Source organism: Sphaerodactylus townsendi, linkage group LG02 (genome assembly GCF_021028975.2).
Source record: "Sphaerodactylus townsendi isolate TG3544 linkage group LG02, MPM_Stown_v2.3, whole genome shotgun sequence".
NCBI classification, from domain to species: Eukaryota; Metazoa; Chordata; class Lepidosauria; order Squamata; family Sphaerodactylidae; genus Sphaerodactylus; species Sphaerodactylus townsendi.
In genome coordinates this window covers 63,783,144-63,803,173 of record NC_059426.1, presented here as the reverse complement: position 1 = coordinate 63,803,173, position 20,030 = coordinate 63,783,144, and the positions used below count along the sequence as shown (strand labels likewise).

The 20,030-nt window shown below is 43.0% G+C and overlaps 2 protein-coding genes across 2 annotated transcripts in view; one reads left to right on the top strand and one right to left on the bottom strand.

Annotated features, from left to right (window-relative positions):
- Nucleotides 1-2,346: 2,346 nt before the first annotated feature.
- TMEM169 (transmembrane protein 169) lies at nt 2,347-16,428 on the bottom strand. Its single transcript, XM_048486307.1, has 3 exons — nt 15,562-16,428; nt 7,221-7,640; nt 2,347-5,367 (listed from the first exon to the last, which is right to left on the bottom strand). The coding sequence occupies exons 2-3, from the start codon at nt 7,516-7,518 to the stop codon at nt 4,748-4,750; spliced, it is 918 nt and encodes a 305-aa protein (XP_048342264.1). The 5' UTR covers nt 7,519-7,640; nt 15,562-16,428; the 3' UTR covers nt 2,347-4,747.
- PECR (peroxisomal trans-2-enoyl-CoA reductase) overlaps nt 16,296-20,030 on the top strand; it is a 17,851-nt gene continuing 14,116 nt past the window's right edge. Inside the window, exons 1-2 of the mRNA XM_048486306.1 lie at nt 16,296-16,625; nt 19,494-19,627. Coding sequence (XP_048342263.1) covers nt 16,379-16,625; nt 19,494-19,627 — 381 coding nt within the window. The 5' untranslated portion in view covers nt 16,296-16,378. The remainder of the gene's footprint in view (nt 16,626-19,493; nt 19,628-20,030) is intronic.

Here is a 20,030-nt window from a genome sequence, read left to right as displayed (position 1 = left end):
CTTGCTGAGGTCTCTTCCCTCTCCAAATCCTGCCCCTAGTACTTCCCAGCATAGGTATTTCCCAGCCTAGAGCTAGCAGCCCTGTCAAGATGGAGAAACTGGATTAAATGGCAATTTCCATTTTGCATAGCACTTGACTCTATGAATATCACATTTAAAAAACCCATAAAACAAAGCCTAACTGAAATAAGCACTAGGACTGAGATAAAGACATAAGCAAGACTGCCTACAACTAAACTTGACCACTTTGCAATTGGATAAAAATAATAGGTCTCCAGTTCTGTTCCAGGAAAAATGCATGATTTGAAAGGCTGCAGCAGTGATGCCGTAGGACACTGGTCTGTATCAGTGTGAATTGCTTCAGTGTAAGTTGAAAAACAATTTCCCCTTTCTACATGGTGAAACATTGGGATCCTTACCTAAACAGGCCAAGATTCTTCCAATTAGAAACCAAACAAGGTACATAAGAGGACATGCAGGAACCTTCTTGGATGATGATTTTTGAAAAGCCCAGGTTGAGAGAACTAAAATATTCTAAAGATGTTTTGGAGAAGAGAGCTATGCAAACTTTCCCCCCAAAATGGTGTTTAAAACATTTTATTTCTGTTGTGCGGAAATGACCATGGTGACTGTATCACCATATCATGAGGATTACCGCTGTTTGAGTTGCTTCCTGTTTTACAGAATTGTTGTTACTTGCTCACTCTGGAAGCATTTTATAAATCTATGAAGGGGCATACTAATTAATGAACTTAGGAGCCACATGGCGTAGTGGTTAAGTGCTTACTCTGCCACTCACACGGTCAGGAGTTCGAGCCTGCTGTGGGTCAGATATCCTGGCAGCTGGCTCATGATCAACTCAACCATCCATCCATTTCCTTTGGTTGATAAATGAGTAACCTAGCTCTGCGCTAGGGGTAAAAGAATAGCCGGGAAAGCAATAGCAAAACCACTCCTGCACAAAAAAAATGGTTTGCCTATAAAAATCACCTCGTTCTAGTGATAAATTCCCAGGGTCAGACACTCTAATTCGACTGAAGGGGAAACTTTACTTTTTTAAATTAATGAACTTAAGGAAAACAAATTTCTGCAAATTAAGGAAAACAAATTTCTGCACAGCCAAAATAAAATGTTTTGAAGAAGGAAATAAAACGTTTCCTCCAAGGAGTTCCACACGATTTCTATCCCAAAATGTTTTGCAAACATTTTGTCAACCTCAGAAACATTTGGCTGGCCCAAATATTTTATTTTTGCCTTCATTTTATTTGAACTCCTCTTAAACTAGCAATCTTTTTTTTCCCAAAAAAAATGTTTTTAAACATTTCCCTCCTTTGCTTGTATGCGGAGGAATAGGAAACATTTGTACTTTCCTCCTTCCAAATTTGAGAGCTCTCACGGCCCCCTTTGACTCTGCTAATTTCAGTTCTCTTCTCGTCCATCATTTTCTGCTGCTTCAGAGATTCTCTGGCATTTTCTGAAGTTTCCTTAGGACATTTTTTCATCTGGAGTTGTGGCTGCCTGCTATTTCTGTCATTGATGTACATTTAAAAATTCATTATTGCCTGCCAATTATGCAAACATGCTATTTTTCCTTTTTGTGTGTGTGTTTGTGTGTTGTGGATATGGTGCTATGTAGATTCAAAGGCAGAATCAGTAAGGCTTTGGAGATTCAGGTTTTGTTGCACGGAAGCCACACATGCATGTTTTTTTTCAATAAGAACTGTTTTCATCTGAACCGTTTTATTTTTTTTAATGAAAGCTATCCAGAGCACAAAACCCATGAAAACAATTATTTTCAAAATGTTTGGAAAACATTTGGCAAATGTTTTAAATGCTTTGTGTGGAAATGGCCAAACTCTACATTTGAACACAGTCTAATTGAGACTAAATGATTACAACTGAATTACAATTTTAAGAATATATTATTGAGAATGGGGGCAGGAGGTAATGCAAATGAGTGCCTTGGTTTATATTTTCATAACTAGATTTTAATATCAGGTTTAATAATGGTTTTACTGAACTCACTAAAATAGCCTTTCACTTTACTCCTACGAACGGCAAATTCTCCTGTCAGTAATAATCACTGGCATATTTTGTGGGGGTAGGAATGATTTATAAAATATGCTTTTTTACTTTCTTGAGTTTAATATTACTTAACATACCTTTTTAAAATTCCCCCAATTCCAGCAAAACTATACTTATAAAGATGACATGAATAGGGTTTAAAACAGCAGATCAGAAAGATCTAGCATAGCTGTCAAAAAAGAGGCAACAACAAAAGTTAAAGAATCTCAACATACAAAGAAAAGCTAAAGTATTTAAAGTGATAAATACAAAGTAATCATCCACAGCACAGAGTAGGACTTTAATGCAATTCAAGCAAAGAAGAACAATGGTACAACTTCACTTGGAGACTAGAGAAGAAGGATGAGGAAACAGGAATCAAATAAATAAGAGAAAATTCCTCCATAAATCTGCCACGGTCAACATGTGAGTAACTAGAACATACTAAGCTACTAATCCTCTTTGGGAAATTCCAGGAAGAACAGTGGGTGCGTACAGGCGTAACATTAACGTAGGAGTTGAAGTGGATTTTTTTTCTCTTGCATGGTGAGCCTTCCTTCCTCTCATCTTTGCAAATGATAGACATATACACCAGTGAATCACATGCTAGTTCAGCTATGTATCTGGCTCCTCTCATGAGGCTTCAGACAAGCCATCCATCTTTTTGCTGAATAAAAGCATTTCACTACATATGTTTATTTATTAATCCCTTCATTTTTTTTCAGAAGGCAAAATCAGTTTTTTAAACATGGCCGAAACTGCTGCGGGTACCCATCAAGCAGCATTCTGGGCTGGCTTCTGAAGCAAAACTCATGTAACCATTTTTTCCCCCTAAGAAAATTGGTTGTTTAAAAAGCATGGGCATCCAGAGTGATCTAACCAAACAAATAAAGGTACACTTGTGTGCACCCAATGGCACACAATCAACGCTTTGTGAGTGGAGGAAGGAAAGAACATTGTGCTTTTCAACTACATCATGGCTTTTAGCAAAGTGAATAAGCTTTACAGACACTTTTCAGCATTAGGCAACTAAAGCTGCAGAAGAGAAAGAGGAGAGTTTAGAAAGGCATACTAAAGGCAAATACAAATAGCACCAGCTTTTAGGACCAGCTTTGTTCGCTTTACAGAAATCTGCAGCTAACTGTAAAGCAAGAACAGAAGCAGGTTCAATAATGCATTTCCAAGCAGGGGAAAATGATCTGTATAGATGCTCAGTCAGTGCCAACTGCAAATATTAAGACATTTGTCCACTTTATATAGAACGACAGAACACACTATTGTCTGATTTAGTGCTATCAGTCCTCAGCCTTGCCCCACCCCCCCACCCCCCACATATAGGCTGTGCAAGGCTTGTGCTAGTGACTTAAATGAACATATACTTTATTCACAAGTGCAATTTAGTGATTTCCGTCCAGCACATTTCCTCCCTGTTCAGCCTGGCTGTTTCACAAGTATTAACCCAGGTAACTGACCCTTTAAATCAATGTTACAACAATGGAAATGTGGAGTGAATTAAATAGTAGAAATTAGGACTACTCGTAAACTGTAAACTGCTAAATGGAATAGGAACAGGGTCTGACATGGCTTGAGCACCCAGATTGCCCACTCCTGCTCTAAGGGGCCATTCTAAGGACATCACTAAGACAACACGTACCTCATCACAGGCTTGTAGCCTACTGTACAGCTTTCCACAAATAAGTGGCACAGATCTGAATGCACAGCAAGCAAACACATTTTCAGATTGCAGCTATTATCCTTGGCAGCGCCTGTGTTTCAAGCACAGGAAAGAAGCAGCCATTGACTAAAGGAACCAGGCAAAAACTGCATGTTCAAGTTGGCAGGACCCTTTTGGCACCAATCTTCTTTCTGTTCCACTCTCAGTCAATCAATTAAATTAAAAGAATGTTTAAAACCCAACAAGAAACATTGACCAGGCCAGCGGTATTATGAGCCAGCCATAAGAATGGAGAGATTCTTACCCAGCAAGATTACTCAAAGGTCTTATCTGCACCATCAGTGAAAACAAGTAGAAAGGCTTTTCCTGGACTGTACCATGTCTGGCTGTGAGCAGGGCTTGCAGGATGGGAAGCTCTGCTCTCACACGAACCCCCTCTCTCCCACATATACACCAAAACCCTACTTAAAAAACCACCACCTCTGCACATCAGAGAGCCCTGAACTTCTTAGTCACCTACTGTTTTTTATATGCAGAAGGATATTTTGTGGGAGTATATTCAAATTTGCAGCACTCCAGCCTGCAGCCCTAAGTGGTATAAATTGGCCCTAAGATGGGTCAAACATTCACAGAAAGCTTGCAGCACAGTCCTCCCAAGCATATTGGAATGGAGGTAGGCAGAACCACTTCTGAATATTCTACTGAATCAGCTCTTCTCCTTTTGCATGTTGGAGACTGATAAATCATGAATATAACTAGATAAGAATTCTAATTCCTGCACATGCTAGCTTTCTGAATAAGGTAGTTTCTGACAGGGTAAGAATTCAGTTTCCTTACCCTTCCATACTCTAGTAGGACTGTGCCATGTTTGTTTTTCTTCCTGATTGTTTGAATAAGTTTCCGGGGCTTTATTAGCCAATACTGTGCATGTGCATGCCTGTTTTAGCCACTCTAGGCATATGTAACACCTGTGAACATAAAAAAATCCAGAGCCTTTAGAACAAAGGCTCAGACAGCTGAAACCTCTTCTTGTGCTGAGCCTTTAGCAGACAGGCTACCTGAGACATTGTCAGAATCTAACAGCTCAACAATGCTGTATGGAGAACAGTCTTCTAGGCCCATCTTGCTACAAAGCCAGCCACAGAACCCCTTTTCCATATCTCGCACAGCATGCCACCAATCCCCAAAGGCCCATGAGATCTGAGTCACTGCTGTGTAGAGGCCCAGGGAGCAGGAAACAACCATAATTATGATGGGGTAGAAGATGATTAGAAAGGGACAGAAGGTGATCTTGTGCCAGAAGGTCCTCTCTTCATTGTACACTAAGAAGACGTTGTACCAGGTGATGGTTCCATAGTAAAAAGAAACCACAAAGGACATCATGAAGATGACAGGAAGGCAGACAAGGCTCCAGAGAAGGACATGGGGGCCCTTAGCCAGCCCGACATCACAAGCTTTTTTCCCTTCAGGCATTTCAGTTTTGAGAGGCTCTTTCGACTTAGCCAGCTCTTGCAGCTCTTTGTCAGTTAGTGTAACATGAATGTCCACCATCTGGCCTTTTTTCTTTCCTCTTGTGATGGTTCCAGTTAAAGTCACATATCTGCTATCTAAGGGCATAGTCCAAGAACCTAGGAGCATAAAGAAATAAAATCAAAACATGACAGATCCCAAACCAGACTTTCATTTTTTGTGCAATCAATTTTATTTATAAATAGTGTCCTAGATGCATGTCAAGAAAACTAGAGGGTACATAGTTTGTTCAGTATTATGTAGCTGACAGGAGAGCAGAGCACAGAAAAGAACTCCACACACCATAACATTAAAAATTTGAACTCATTCGCACCAGATGTTGCCTGTCAACGCTACCTTATACTGCTTTAGAAGGCAGTGCAACAAACTCATGGATTTGGTCCAGATTGAGGCATACTTCTCAAAACCAAATTCAGAGATGATCAAAGGGTTTGGGGCATTATCTTCATGCCCTGCTTGTAGTCTTCCCAGTTGGAAAACAGGAAAGTTAAATTGTTGGAAACTGATGTAGGACTAGATGGTCCTTTTTTCTGATACAGTAAGACTCTTTATGTGCTAAAATTTGTCATCTTTAATTTAGGGACACCTGCAAATCCTCTCAGCAAACCTCTGGGGTAAGAATGCAGCAAATTCAAACAAGAAAACAGTCTGATCTCATGTATAGTTACATGTGACAAGCTGACTGAAATCAAAGCATTTAACTTGTATGTCATAAATTTTTCTCCGCACGTGCTCCATTTATGACGGGCCTGGCTTAAAAAAGGCTCTATGGCTGCCATGGTAAATGCAGCAGCGTGCTATTCTGACTCTTCTTCCTCCCTGGTGGGCGGCGCCGCTTTCTAAACAACAACCCCTTAAAGGGTTGTTGTTAGAGGGAGCGCTTCCCTGGCGGCGCTGTGCGAACCAAGGCCGCTGAAGACGCTGTTCTTCGTTTCGCCGCCCCGTCCACACTGTCCCTCCCACCTCCAGGGGTCGGAGGGCAGCGTATGAGCTGTGACGCCCGCAGGCTATCACGCAGGAGGACACCGTGAGTGGGCGGGAGGGCGCAGAGGCGGCTCCATGCGGAGCCGCCTGCCGTCTGCCGTCCTCCCCTTCGCCCGTTCGCATGCTTGCATGCGAACGGGCTTCCGCCCCCACACCGCCCGCACTCTTGGCGGCGTGGGGGCGGAAGGAGGCCGTGCGGAAACGGCCATGGTAAAGTTTTTTTTCATTTGCCCCAGGTTTCCCATCTGGTAGGATCGACACTGGTATTAAAATTTGCAACACCATCCACTTACCATCTAGTTAATTTCCTATATCAACATTTGTAAACAAGATTGGAGGACAAGGACTACACTTTTCAGACAGGCAAATGGACAAAAAGAACATAAGAGCCCTCTTGGATCAGACCATCTAATGCAGCATCCTGTTTCAAACAGTGGCCAACCAGTTGCATTGAAGAGCCTTCAAATAGGGCATAGAGGCTGAAGCCTTTCTTTGATGCAGCTTCTCGGCACAGGTATTCAGAAGTTTGCTGCCTCTGTATATTGAGGTCCCCTTAATTCACAACTGCTAATAGCCTATTGGCCCTGATCTGGATGGCCCAGGCTAGCCTAATCTCATCAGATCTCAGAATCTAAATAGGGTTGGCCCTGGTTACTACTTAGATGTGAGACCACCAAGGAATATCAGAGCTGTTATGCAGAGGAAGGCAATGGCAAACCACCTCTGTTAGTCTCTTGGGTTGCCATTAGTCGGCTATGATTTGAAGGCACTTTACACTCAACAACCACTTCTCCATAACCCACACTCAAGGCCACCATTAAAAGGAGTGTGGTGGAATTATAAGGCTCATGGTTTGACAACTGCTTTCCAGAATGAATGGACAAAGCCATGCAATCCCTTTGATAGCTTCTAGGAGGAAGTAAAACATGCACCGTAAATCACCATCCATTTATTCAGGGCCATTTACCATCTATAGAGTGTCCCAAGAACTTGGAGCCTTCCTCTGAACTTTTCTCACCCCCCTCTTCATCCACTTGTTCTTCTTCCACCACCTTGTTCTCATTTCCTGACCGATACACGATTATCGATTCTGGGCGGGGTTCCTTCTTTCTTTTCTTCCTTCTCTCTGTAGTCATCTCTCCATCAAAGGCCACCGCAGCAGCTACAGCTCTGCGTAAGGAATTGCATTGAGGGCTTTGTGTCCCACCCTTGTTCTCCCTTAACACAGGCTCTTCTGTTCCACTAGTATTCTCTGTACTAGGCATCTCTGCAAGGCTTGTCTTTCAACAAAGATCAGCTTGGTCTGTACTTATGAGCCATTAACACTGATTTGCAGAGATGTTCGGGCTGACAACATCCATTCTACAGCACTGGCCAAATAGAATTCCTAAAGAAAAGAGGAGAAAATAACTAGATCAAATGCTCATTCCATTTAGCATTCTGCCAGCTAACTTTATGGCACTTGACAATTTTATCGGTTCTATCCCCTAGTTCTAAAATCAACATGATCATATGTGTATAATTTTTTAAACCAAGAGTTTAAAATAGATTTTTTTAAAATTATGGCCTAACAGTATGTGTGGTTGATTAGAACCTCCGAGACATTGGTTCAAACTGCTAGTCCTCATGATAAATTTGTCAGGTTCAATTTCCTGTCTGTAACATGCAGAAACAAAATGTGTGTGTATACCTGGAGAAAAAAACCATAATACTAAGGGATAATGTTCACTTTGTGCACATATATTTGTGTGATTTAGGACTACTCTTCTTTGCAGTGGAAGAATTCCCTTATAATATGTATGATACTGTGTGTTGCAATTGTATGTTACTGTATTTTCTCCTTTTTTTACCTGCACACAGGAGGAAGAAGGGGAAGAAGAGATGGTTTTTATACACTGCTTTTATCTACCTTAAGAACTTTCAAAGTGGCTTTCAATCGCCTTTCCTTCTTCTCTGCACAACAGGTACCTTGTGAGGTAGGTGGGGCTGAGAAAGTTCTGAGAGAACTGTGAGTGGCCAAGTGTCACAAGGCAAGCTTTATGTGGAAGAGTGGAGAATCAAACCTGATTCTTCAGATTAGAGTCTGCCATCTTAACAACTACACTTACTGTAACAGTAAGACTTGACAAATCTTTGTGCTACAACACAAAACACACTGGCACTCCCCTTCGTACTTTAGAAGAAGAGTTGTTTTTTATATCCTGCTTTTCTCTACCTTTAAGGAGTCTCAAAGTGGCTTACAATTGCCTTCCCTTCCCTTCCCTATACCATAACAGTCATCTTGTGAAGTATGTTGGGCTGAGAGAGTTCTGAGAGATCAGTGAGTGGCCCAAGGTCACCCAGCAGGCTTCAGGCGGAGGAATGGGGAATCAAATTTGGTTCCCTATGTTAGAGACTGCTGCTCATGTGGAGGGGCGGGGGGGGGGGGACAAACTGGTTCTCCAGATTAGAGTCTGCCACTCTTAACCACTATACCACTCTGGCTCTTACAAGATAGATCAGTATACATAAATTGAGATAACTCCTAAGTAGGATAAAAGCACAGCCACATACGAAGACGTCTAACAGCCTTATCCCATTGGAGGGGGGGGGAGCAAAAAGGCATTAGGGAGTGGCATATCCTTGCTCCGGCGCCTCCTCAGGGCACTTACCCCTGTGGAGGTGGCAAAGGTACTGACAGCTGCTTGTCCCTCAGCCCCACACCACAATATCTGGAAGTCCAGGCTGCAGCGGGGCTGTGCTGGCATCCCAGTCGAACACCAGCGTGGGGGGGGGGGGGGCACAGCATTCCCAGGGAATCCTGGGATTGAGAGTCAGGAGTATGGTGCTCCAGCCCTCGGACTTACGCCACCCTTTTGGTGGCAAGGCCTGTTAGCCCTAAGGGGCTTTCCAGCAGTGGGAGGAGTCTGGAGTTGTTTCTTGCTCTCCACATCACTGGAAAGCCCTCTTGTAGATGACGGGACAGGACACTATTGGCATGGTGTTTGGATGGAGCTGCCCATCTCTTTGTACTGCCTTCAGGTTTGGATGGGCTGCCCATCATTTTAACAAGATGCTTATTTTGATACAGAAGTACATGTCAGAAAGCTAATGCAGATTTTTCAAGTAATGTAGCAAGGCCAAAGTATATGCTCATACAGCCATTCTTTATGCTATTCTGTGTGGTTACCATGTAGAATGCTCCTGTTGGTGTTCCTCAGAATTTCTCAGGGTTTTGTGCTGAAGCCAAGGATTTCTTTGAAATTCTTGGCATTTGTTTAAAGCTCTTGCAAAGTACTGGAGAGAGGATTGGTGAACAACATTATTAAGAAAGCCAATATGGTGGAGTAGCTGGATTAAGTGTGGAGAACATAAGGAGTTGGATTAAGCCTTGTCCTGTTGCTGGTTATTCTATCTCAGCCTAACCTATCTCACAAAGCTGTTGGGAAAATAAATTGGATGAGGGGAGAAGCATGTATGCTGCCCCAAGAACCTTGGAGAAAGGGTAGAATAAACATGTAATAAATAAAATAGTAACCACTGAAAGTTCCACTTCAATGTGCCTATGCTGGTGGGGAAGAAGATAATTAGCATATATTGTTTACAAACTGTTGCCCAATTTGCATGATGTTTGAATACCCATAGTGGACATGTTTCTGTTGCTTGAAATATCATTAGGGCAGCTTGCAATGTACGAGGATAAGTGGCAATTAGATGCTTTGTGCATGAACCATCACCACTTAAATTGAGATCTCAATTTACACCAATTAAGGTTCAGCAATAAATAAACATCTCCTCAGTAATGGCTGCATTGACATAAGGAAGTGTTACTAAGTGCACATTCCATCAAATTTATGTCTACTCTGTGATCAGCAAGATACCACTAACCTCAAGCAACAGTTCCAAGAGGTGCCTTTGGGATATCCTGGGCAATGTGCTTGTAAACAAATAGTTAAATTGACATAATGAGGTCTTAGATTAAATACCAACAGAGCCAAGTAGTGAATCAAGCTAATAAATCAAAAGCTGTGCTTACCGTGAAATTTCAAACTCCCCATAAATGAGAGGCAGCACAGTATAGAGGACAGAGTTTGGGTGTGGACAAGTAAAAGTTAAGGTGCTTTACAGCCCCATCCAAAGGGAGGAGCAAATCAGCCTCTGGAGATGATGTGGAGCCACAATTTTTCTAATCTAGAAAGATATCTTGGCAGCATTTGTATTTGAGATAAGGAAGTCTATGGTGCACCTGTGGGATTGGCCCTCTGAATGAAGACCTAGTTTTTTCAAAAATCCAGATTAGTCTTTCTTCAGGGATTAATTAAAGAACTGTGTTATATAGTCCATCTGTGATATGTAGAGGTCCTACGGTTGGGTTGGGGACACTCAGGTATAGGTGGCCAGCTTCCAGCACTGGATGGGATGTAACTAACACCTGCACCATCACTCAAGTGTTTAGGTGATTCTCCCTCTCTATGGAGACCCTGGCAACATCAGACTGGGAGAGAAAGCTGAAGTGGTCCAAAATCAGATGTGGAGTTGGCTAAGGGGCCATCAGTTCACTGTCAAAGTTGGCAGGGAGGTCTTGGTGGAAGGCAAGATTTTATCCACAAAGGTGCTTGCAAATGCCTCACACCTAATTTATTGTTTGAAGAGTCCTGAGTAAGGACTGTTAGAGACAAAATCCTCTAAATAACTGTGCTAGGCGTGAGCATACAAATTCAATGCTGGCTGCATGGAAACCTTTATTCATGGTCTTCACCACCACTTCATAAACTTCCATAAACGTTCTATAAGATGTTCTTGCCCTTTCATCATGATTACTTTGCCAAACTCACTCTAGGCATCTTAGCTCCTGTTCTGAACAGTTAAGTGTTAGTGCAGTTGCTGGAACCCACCTGGGATGGAAAGAGGTTGCCAGCCCTGATGTGCCTTCAACACTTGCCTCAGGTCAGAGTTGCACAGGCTTGCTACTGACTTGCACAATTATTGCAGTTGATTTCTCACCATCTTCTGGTGAGTTAGACCTCACCTGTGCTACCTTCAATGTGATTTTTAAGTGAGACACCTAAAGTGCTGCATGTCAAGTCTTGTGTAGCACAGCTGGGGTTTAGCAACTAAATACAAAATTGTTCAGATCTGAAGCAGACACAGAACAAGGTGCCAGCCATGACCTCGTCCAGTGAACACACGACTGGAGTTGACTCACATTCCCAGTGAATCAACTGTAAAACAAGCACCAAGTTTTCTCTTTTCTTTCAGAAGAAAGGCGTAGGTATCTGTGAGAATTTCTGCTTGTACAGAACTTGAGGCCAGTTTTGGAAAAGTAGTCATATAGGGTAGCAAATGCATCTGTTAATCTGACTCAGCCTCACAGCTGCCCCAGTCGTTTTATTTGTCCCTTCCCCACACAGGTTGGGGAGGGAGCAGGGAGGAAAAAACACAGGCAGAGGTGGGATCCAACCAGTTCTCACCACTTCTCTAGAAGTGGTTACTAATTTTTTCTGAGTGCCAAGAAGGGGTTACTAAAGCAACCTCCCTGCCAAATAGGGACTTGAGGTGCGTGTGTGTGACGCCGCCACTGTTTGAATCCCACCACCATCGGAACCTGTTATTACAATGTTTGGATCCCACCACTGAACACAGGTACCTCAAATATCAACTATGGAGATTACGGGTAAAGGAGGACTCTTTAGGTTGAAATCTGGCAATATTGCAGCTGCATGGGAGGGCAGAACCATGCTGTCTTTAGCTCTCTGGAGAACAGGACAAGATGAACATGTGATACATAGAATGGCAAAAAGACAATACACACATTGGCAGCTGTGAGTCTAACTGGACTTCTGCAGCTTACATTTTTACCGACATTGACACCTGTGACAAAGTGGTAGGTATGTAATTCTTGTAAAGGTGATTGGCCCTACAAAATTCCATGCCATAGTAATCAGTCAGTCCCCAGCAGGTCTCATGGCTACTTCTTTGGTTTTCAATTCTATTAAACAAGGATCTGTATGAACAACATGTAGTAATGCACTGCTGACCCAGCAGCACCGTAAGTAGAACGCTGGCACACCGGCGCTCCTACGTCCTTCTGGTCGCACCGCACCCCCACTCCTCATCCCCCTATGAGTCACGGGTCACAAACTATCTGGCTCACAGTCACCTGGTGTCCCGGACAAAGGGACAATGGTCTTGCCCCCAGGTGAGGATTAGGCCCAGACGCTTACGCTCCTCTCCGCACGTAGCAGCCAGGTGTGAGATCATGCATCACATGATGATCTCCAGGTCTCCCGCTCATCTCCCTACCCACCTCCTTTACACGCCCACAATGAAACCCTAATAAAAGGTGCCAGAGACCAGCACAGGGCAGAGTTGTCAGGATCACGAAATCCCGCGCTTCCTGTTGCTGACGCTCTCCACCAGATGAAACCTCCTCCGCGTCTCGCCTATTCCTTAGCGACGACCCTGCGGGGATGACTACACAACAGAAACTAAATAAATAAATGTGTGTTATCACTACTGTCATATACTCCCTGGCTTCCCTTCTGGTGTTTGAGGTGAGGGATCATTTGCTAAGTGTTTCTTTCTAACGAGAATAAGAGTACACCTCATCGCCTTTCCACACACATGTAAGAGTACACCTTTCCACACACACGTAAAGTGAGCAAGCTGGGTTGGAGTGTGACAGTCTGTGGTCCAAATCTGTTTAATAAAATTAACTATCAGTCTTTTGAATACATTAGTTGTTCCAATCACATATTCTAGATTTACTGAATGTAACTGCCATTAAAATACACAGATCAAAGAATTATCAAGAATAAGTGAGAATCAATACTAGATGGGTGTTGCCAGTCTCTGCAAGAGGCTTGAAACAATATCAAAGGGAAACATAATATGAAATTGCTGTTGTAAGACAGTGAAGACTGCTGGTTAACTCAACAGGGTTCATTTTAGAATGATGCTTTAGACAATGTGAAGGTTGCAATCTATAAATCCAGATCTCACTTTACTTTTATGCCTGCTCAGTCCCATTGATTGACGTTTGAGTAACAGCCCAGTCTTAAGCACATTTACTGAGAAGTAAGTCATGCTGGGTTTAATAGGATTTATTTTTGATTGAACATGCATAACATTAGGTAGTTAGGGACTCTCATATGACCATCTGCAAAGTTCATGATGACCACTGAAATCCCAGAGCAGATTTTAGGGTGGAACACATATTTAAGGATTTCCCTATATTAAAAATGAATGCATTCTCTTGCGACAAAACAGATAAGCACCTAAGTCCTACAAAAAGAGGAAAATGACACTAGAAGAATAAAAGAGAAGAAAGGGAGTTGGAAGTTCACTTGTCTCACTGCCTCAGATTTTAAGCTAATGAGATGGTGAAGTACAAATCAACATAAAAGGCTGTGCTGCTTAGAAGAAAAACAGACCCAATTCATTTTTTAAAATTCTCATGAAGACGACTGAATATTTTAGCACATACAAATGACCTTGTTTTATTAACCCCAGACACAAAGGAGTCTCTTTTTTTGAAAACAGTTCCCTGACAGCTGAGGTCATGTTTGGAGTGGAACAAACACCATGCTGATGCTGTGTTTGCCCATGATATCATTCTATGGATGATTCCATAGCATATAAATAAGCTTGCAATAAGACACTGCCTATTTGTCTGTCATTAGTACACCAGCAATTGGTTACATGGTCTATAAACGCAATATAATGAGACAAAAATGTGTTCAGGCCCTCGAATGCACAGTCTTGATTCAGTTTGTAAGTGGGTGAAACAAAAAGCCAGTGCAAAGAGTTGCAAGCAAACTTTTAACCACAAAAGGCTGGAAAAGAGCTTACCACAAAATGCTGGCAAAACACTGAAAGCAAACCTTTTACCACAAATGCAAATTTTCTATTTGCAGGAAGGGTTTGTTTTCTCCTAAGGAGGATCACCTAGAATCCCTGCAGTCTGGAAGTAGTATAGTCCATTCTACTAAGTCAGCATTTGCCACCTGGTTCTCCAGCAGCTACAGGTTGGGCCAGAGGGCATGCAGCCAGTGGGATGACTTCATATGTGAATGGACCAATTTATGAGTTAAGTGTGCTCATATAGGACAGAAAACATGTGGATTGCTTACACAATGCTCTGCTTTTGGCAGCCCCACCATCAATGGCCCATGCAGCAATTGATCCCATGAGCCTTTCCCACAGAATTAGCTGACTTCCTCCTGACAGGGTGCTGAATCCATGCTTGGAAACCATGCAGTCAGTTGCTTTACATGTGACTAGGTCATTAAAGATTAACCTTGTTGTGCAGGAGGTGCTCAAGGAAAAACTGCTCTTGGGATCTCAGAACAAAAGGGTTCACTGCTGTTTGTTGCAAGTTTTCTGTTGCAAAGTTAGCACGTCGCAGAAAAATAAAAATGTTGTGATACTAACAGAATTATTGTGGCATAAAGTTTCGCACACTAGATCATCCGAAGAAATAAGTTCTAGTTTATGGCAGCCTGTGCCACAATAAACCCGTTAGCTTGGAGGGTGCGGTGAGAGTAATTTTTGTTCTTATTCCTAAACTGTACCTAGCTCAGTACCTGGTAATCCAATTTCTTTAATTGATACTAACAGACTTAAGGAAGAGTCTCACATGAAGACACATGAAGAATGGCTTTAATAGTTCAAAGAGTATTTCCTGCCATAGCTCACTCTCATCTCCCCTCCCCACCTGCCTTTGCAACAAAAGTTGATTTTTCCTTCAGGGAAACAAGATTTTAAAAACAGCAACCTCACAAAACTTCTTTAACATGAAAGCAACATTCCCCACACTCAAGATGTCTGGCAAGATTGCTTGAAAGAAGGCCTATACTTTTCATGTCAGAAAGTTCATGTTGAGAAGGAAATCTGCATTGATGCCAAATATGCCAGTAACTGGGACATCTTCCTAACAATTCCTAATTTGCATGTAATCCCATATATTGCTGCGTTAGTGGGTTGCTCTTTCTTTAGACATTGCTTTAGACAGCAGTCCTTTAGATTCTCTGAAGAAGGAATTATTTAACGAGAATTAACAGTGTCATCCTAAGCAGCTCAGTCCACCTAGAAGGATGCAACTCTCCTAAAGATGTCACCGCATCACCGCATGTCTCTCAACAAAAAGAATCACTTACAGCCGCATGGAGCTATCCCTCCCCTTACATTTGCAAACCACAACCTCTTTTACTAAGGGGGCTCACACCAACATCTGGTTTACATCGACTTTCATTTGTAAAAACGAGAAAAGTGGTGGAGGGCCTGCTTCCCGTAATGAGGAAAAAACCCGAAGTCTTCCTGATGCTTACCTGTTCCTGCAAAATCACCGATGCCCACCTGCAGGAGGAACGGGAACCTTTGCTCTGGCCCGCATCTCGTGGCTCCTTCGGCAGCGCCGAGGTTAGCTGCCTTGTGTTTCTCCGCCGTCTGTGGAATGTGGGGATAAGGACGTGCTGCTGCTTCTTCAACCACCCCCTACTCCAGCAAAGTCACAGAGATCGCCTCCCCGAAATGAATCATCTGCAAAGATGGGGAAGGGCGGAGAGCTGCCTGCTGAGCCTTAAAGAGCTGGGGCCGGGCCGGGCTCCGACCACCCTGGTCAGCCTGGAAATGTGACTCTGCATAGCCGCGTTGCAGGGATGACCTGAAGGCTGTCCGTCCTTCGTCCGGGGGTTGCAGTAGCGCCGGGGCTGGTTCGGGGAGAGAGAAGTTCGATGCTTCTTGGCCTTTCTCGGTTTGCCCGATGGGGGGAAAGAATTATGGCTCAATCCCACCCATTCTCACCCCACTCGGGATGATGAGAGAGAAGGAAGCCTTTATTCGCCTTCTTGCGGGATGGGTAGTCTAGGGAGGTTGAATGGGCTGGAGGAGGATTTCCACCCCCAACTCTTCGAAACGCGATGGGGCAAAAGAAGGGGGAGGCTGCAGACAGACCCTTTGTGTTGCAAAGGAGGGATAGATCTAGTGCCGCCCGTACGCCCCCTCCCCACGCCCTTTCTCTGATGCAATCGGTGGAGAAAGCCTTTGCATTGGGTTGCAGCGTGATGGGGCCGGGTCTTCCCGTCCAGCTGTAGTTTACAAAGGGGGCGGCGGTCCGCTTTTGCCTCCGCCTCCGCAGCGGGCTCCATGCGGGGCGGGGTGGCAGAGGAGGGGCGGGAGGAGTGCCTTCCCGGAGGCAAGTCTCTGGAGCCGGCTCGGCAGGTTGGGACTTCGCCCCGTGCAGGGAACAAGATGGCAGCCTCTTCGTTGTCGTGGTGCGGCGCTTCTGGAAGTCGGGTCCTGGCAGCCGGCCTCTTTCGCAGCCGCGTGGCCATCGTAACCGGCGGGGGGACCGGCATCGGCAAGGCCATCGCCGCCGACTTGCTGCAGCTCGGTGGGGAAGGACAAAGCGGGGAGGGAGTGGCGAGGAAAAGTCAGGGTCGGGTGGCCAAGTTGTCTGTGAGTGAGTTAGACGAAGGCCCCTTCCGCACATGCAGAATAATGCACTTTCAATCCGCTTCCACAATTGCTTGCAAGTGGATTTTACTATTCCACACAGTAAAATCCAACTCTAGTGCGTTGAAACTGGATTGAATGTGCATTATTCTGCACGTGCAGAAGGGGCCGCTGAAGAGAAGCAATGGGGAAGATTTTCCTTTTGCCTCAGTAGAAATGCGAGAGGCTGGAAAGGCCTGATGAGATGGCCTCCTAAACCCATTTGTTATTGTTCCTGACAGTGGTGCCCACTGTGGAAATGAAGGCTCAAGAATTGCTGACTGCCTGACAATCAGAGAAGCATAAAACAGAGGTGTGCATATATGAAACTGGCACACATTGACAGGAGCACCCCATTAGTGCGCGCTCTATGTGTGAGCAAGTGGAATTATTTTAAGAAACGTTTGGAAGCAAAAAACAAACAAACAGGGAGGAATTAGGACTGCAAAAGTTTCTTCAAAGATTGGCACATGGATTGAAGACAAGCTGGGGGAGGTGTTGCAAACAGTGGAGTGAAGACCTATCTATGAAATTAAGAGTGATGGCATGACATATCCTGTGGAATTGGGCACAAAGGGCATCCCATAGGGCTTCCCCAGCCTAAGAGAACACAGGGACCCTTGCTCTCATAGCCTGTTCAAAGTACTGTCTTTTTAATCCTGTCTTTCTACTGCTATTATGTAATGCACAATCCTTAGATCAGTTGACTCTTTTGTTATGGTTTTGATCTTGGAGTTTCATTATTATTCACCATGTAGCAACAGCTTAGCTAAAAGACACATTCTTTTGGAAGCGCTGATAAAGTATTTCCAAAATAGTAAGCGCTGCTCACCTTTGGGGATTGTACCTTTGGCCACCCCAAAGATTGCAGCACTTGCTGATATTGGAAAGGTGAATAAATTCTGAGTATTGAAACTACTCTCCTTTCTCAGATTCCTAAAACATTTGTTTCAAAAAAGAAAAAGGGTGTTTTTTTGCCCCTACTGCAGTGTCCTATTGTTAAAATATCATTGTTGAAAACCATTTTTTAATTGAACAGAGGAGGTTTTTTCCAGCTTTGGAACAAATGAATCTCGATATTTTAAAATCTGCTTTGAAGGATAAATGGTATTTCCCCCTCCATAGCAATGCCATACCTGACTGAAACAGGTTTATATGATGACATCTGTTTGGTTTCTTGATTTTTTTTTAAACTGGTAAGGGCTAGAGTTGCCCTGGTGCATATAAAAGTCTGATCTCTAAACTAGGAAGTTCACATTTCTTTGACTGGATTTTGGGTCCACAAGCATGAGGCCTACTATAGTGGCAGGTACCTGAACTTTTGCTTCTTCAGATTGTCGAAGGGTTTCACGGCCAGATTCAACTGGTTGTGGGGGGTTTTCCAGGCTGTGTGGTTGTGGTCCGATGGATCTTGTTCCTAACGTTTCACCTGCATCTGTGGCTGGCATCTTCAAAGGTGTATCACAGAGGGAAGTCAGTTACACAGTTAGGAACTAGATCCATCAGACCATGGCCACACAGCCGGAAAACCCACCACAACCAGTTTTGCTTCTTTGGTTTATTTTGTTCTTGTTCATATAGTGACTGCTTACTTGGGCACTCTACTTCCAGAACCTTCATTTAATTTCTGTTATCTGATTTTCATTCAACATAATCACATGCATTCAAATACTCCTTTGTATTTCTGCTTTCAGTGGTACCAGAGATGTGAGAGCAAAGCCTGGTCATTGCAGTGACCTTAATCTTTCTCTTGCTTTGTATGCCCTTTCCACATGCAACAAAGCCGTATTCTGTAGCTCTTCTGAATCTAGCATTTCCCAGTCAACTCATCCTTGTGCATAGTTGTTTTGTTTTCACAGACTTTCTGGTTAGTCTGTCAGTGTTTCGTATTAATCGTTGATATATAACAATTCCAGCAGAGCAGATGGCAAACTTTGATACTTTAAAACTGCACTCAAGTAGATGGATAACTGAAGGCTGAACCAAAATGACAGCATTTGGCAGCTTGAATCTGAAATTTATTAAGTTCATCTGTGTTGTTGGTCATATTAGGGAGCTAGATTCCTTGTTTCTTGTATATTAATATTAGCAAATGGTGAAGTACTAACTTGGGCTTAGCTGAAAATTCTGTGTGCCCTTTGGAATGAAAGCTGTACGAAGTCTTAAGCCACATGTGGGTAGCATGTTTGTTTTTTTAATACTGTATATTATAAAGTGGCCTATTTTGATTAAGATACAATACTTGGGCAAACAGAGGTAGCAGACACAACTGATGGAAGTTATTTCTGCCATGCAGTTTTTGGTATGGCTAGAATTTCTCTGAATGAGTTGTAAATGATCAGTGTAGCTGCTTATGGGCAGTACACACATTTTACTGAAAGAATGATACCTTTGGAATTACATAGGATTTTAACAGATGGCCTATGCTTCAGTTCTTTCGGGCTGGTTCCAGACTTCTACAGTCCTAATGCATTGTTTATTGAATGTCCCATTTTATTTAACTGTACTGATTCATTAACTGCCTTGAATCCCTCTGAGGAAGATTATGAATAACATGAGTAAATAAATTACTGTGAGAGTTTTTTCCATTTAGGAGTGACAGAAGTATAAATTGCTTAATTTGTAGATTTCCAGAACTGCTAAAAGAAATAAAGTACCAGTGCTTGAGGAGGATTATCTCAGTCAGTATATGCTGCCACTTGTTAGCCAAGAGTCCTCTTTGATCAATACTTAATAATCTAAAATGCATCTGTTTTTGTTTTGACAGGTTGCAATGTAGTCATTGCCTCTCGCAAACTTGACAGATTGACAGCTGCAGCGAAAGAGCTAGCTGCTGCAAATCCATCCACTGATTCTGCCACAGTGACCCCAATACAGTGTAACATTCGCAAAGAGGAGGAGGTAAACAACATACTCCTACTGTGTAGAGTGGATGACAAGTATAGTGTCTTGCTGGAAAATACTGACCTGAGGTGGACTAGATAGTCTATTCCCAATAATGTTATAAATATATCTATGACCAAAAATTGTGTTAGATAGGTTAAACAGTATATTGACATGAAGGTTTTTTCATCCTTGCATGGCACCTCACTATTGCAATTGCTTTGCAGAGAAGGTTGTTAAGGGTGTAACTGCATGATTTGCAAACTGTTGGGAAACATCTTTGTATCTTGTGTAATTGTGAATAAATGTGTTGTTTATTTGTATTCCACCTCTCCAGAAACCTGCTGAAGGTGGCTTGCGTAATAAAGATAATAAATAAAAAAGAAAGTTTAAAGAATGTTAATTAAAATCAAGCATGAAA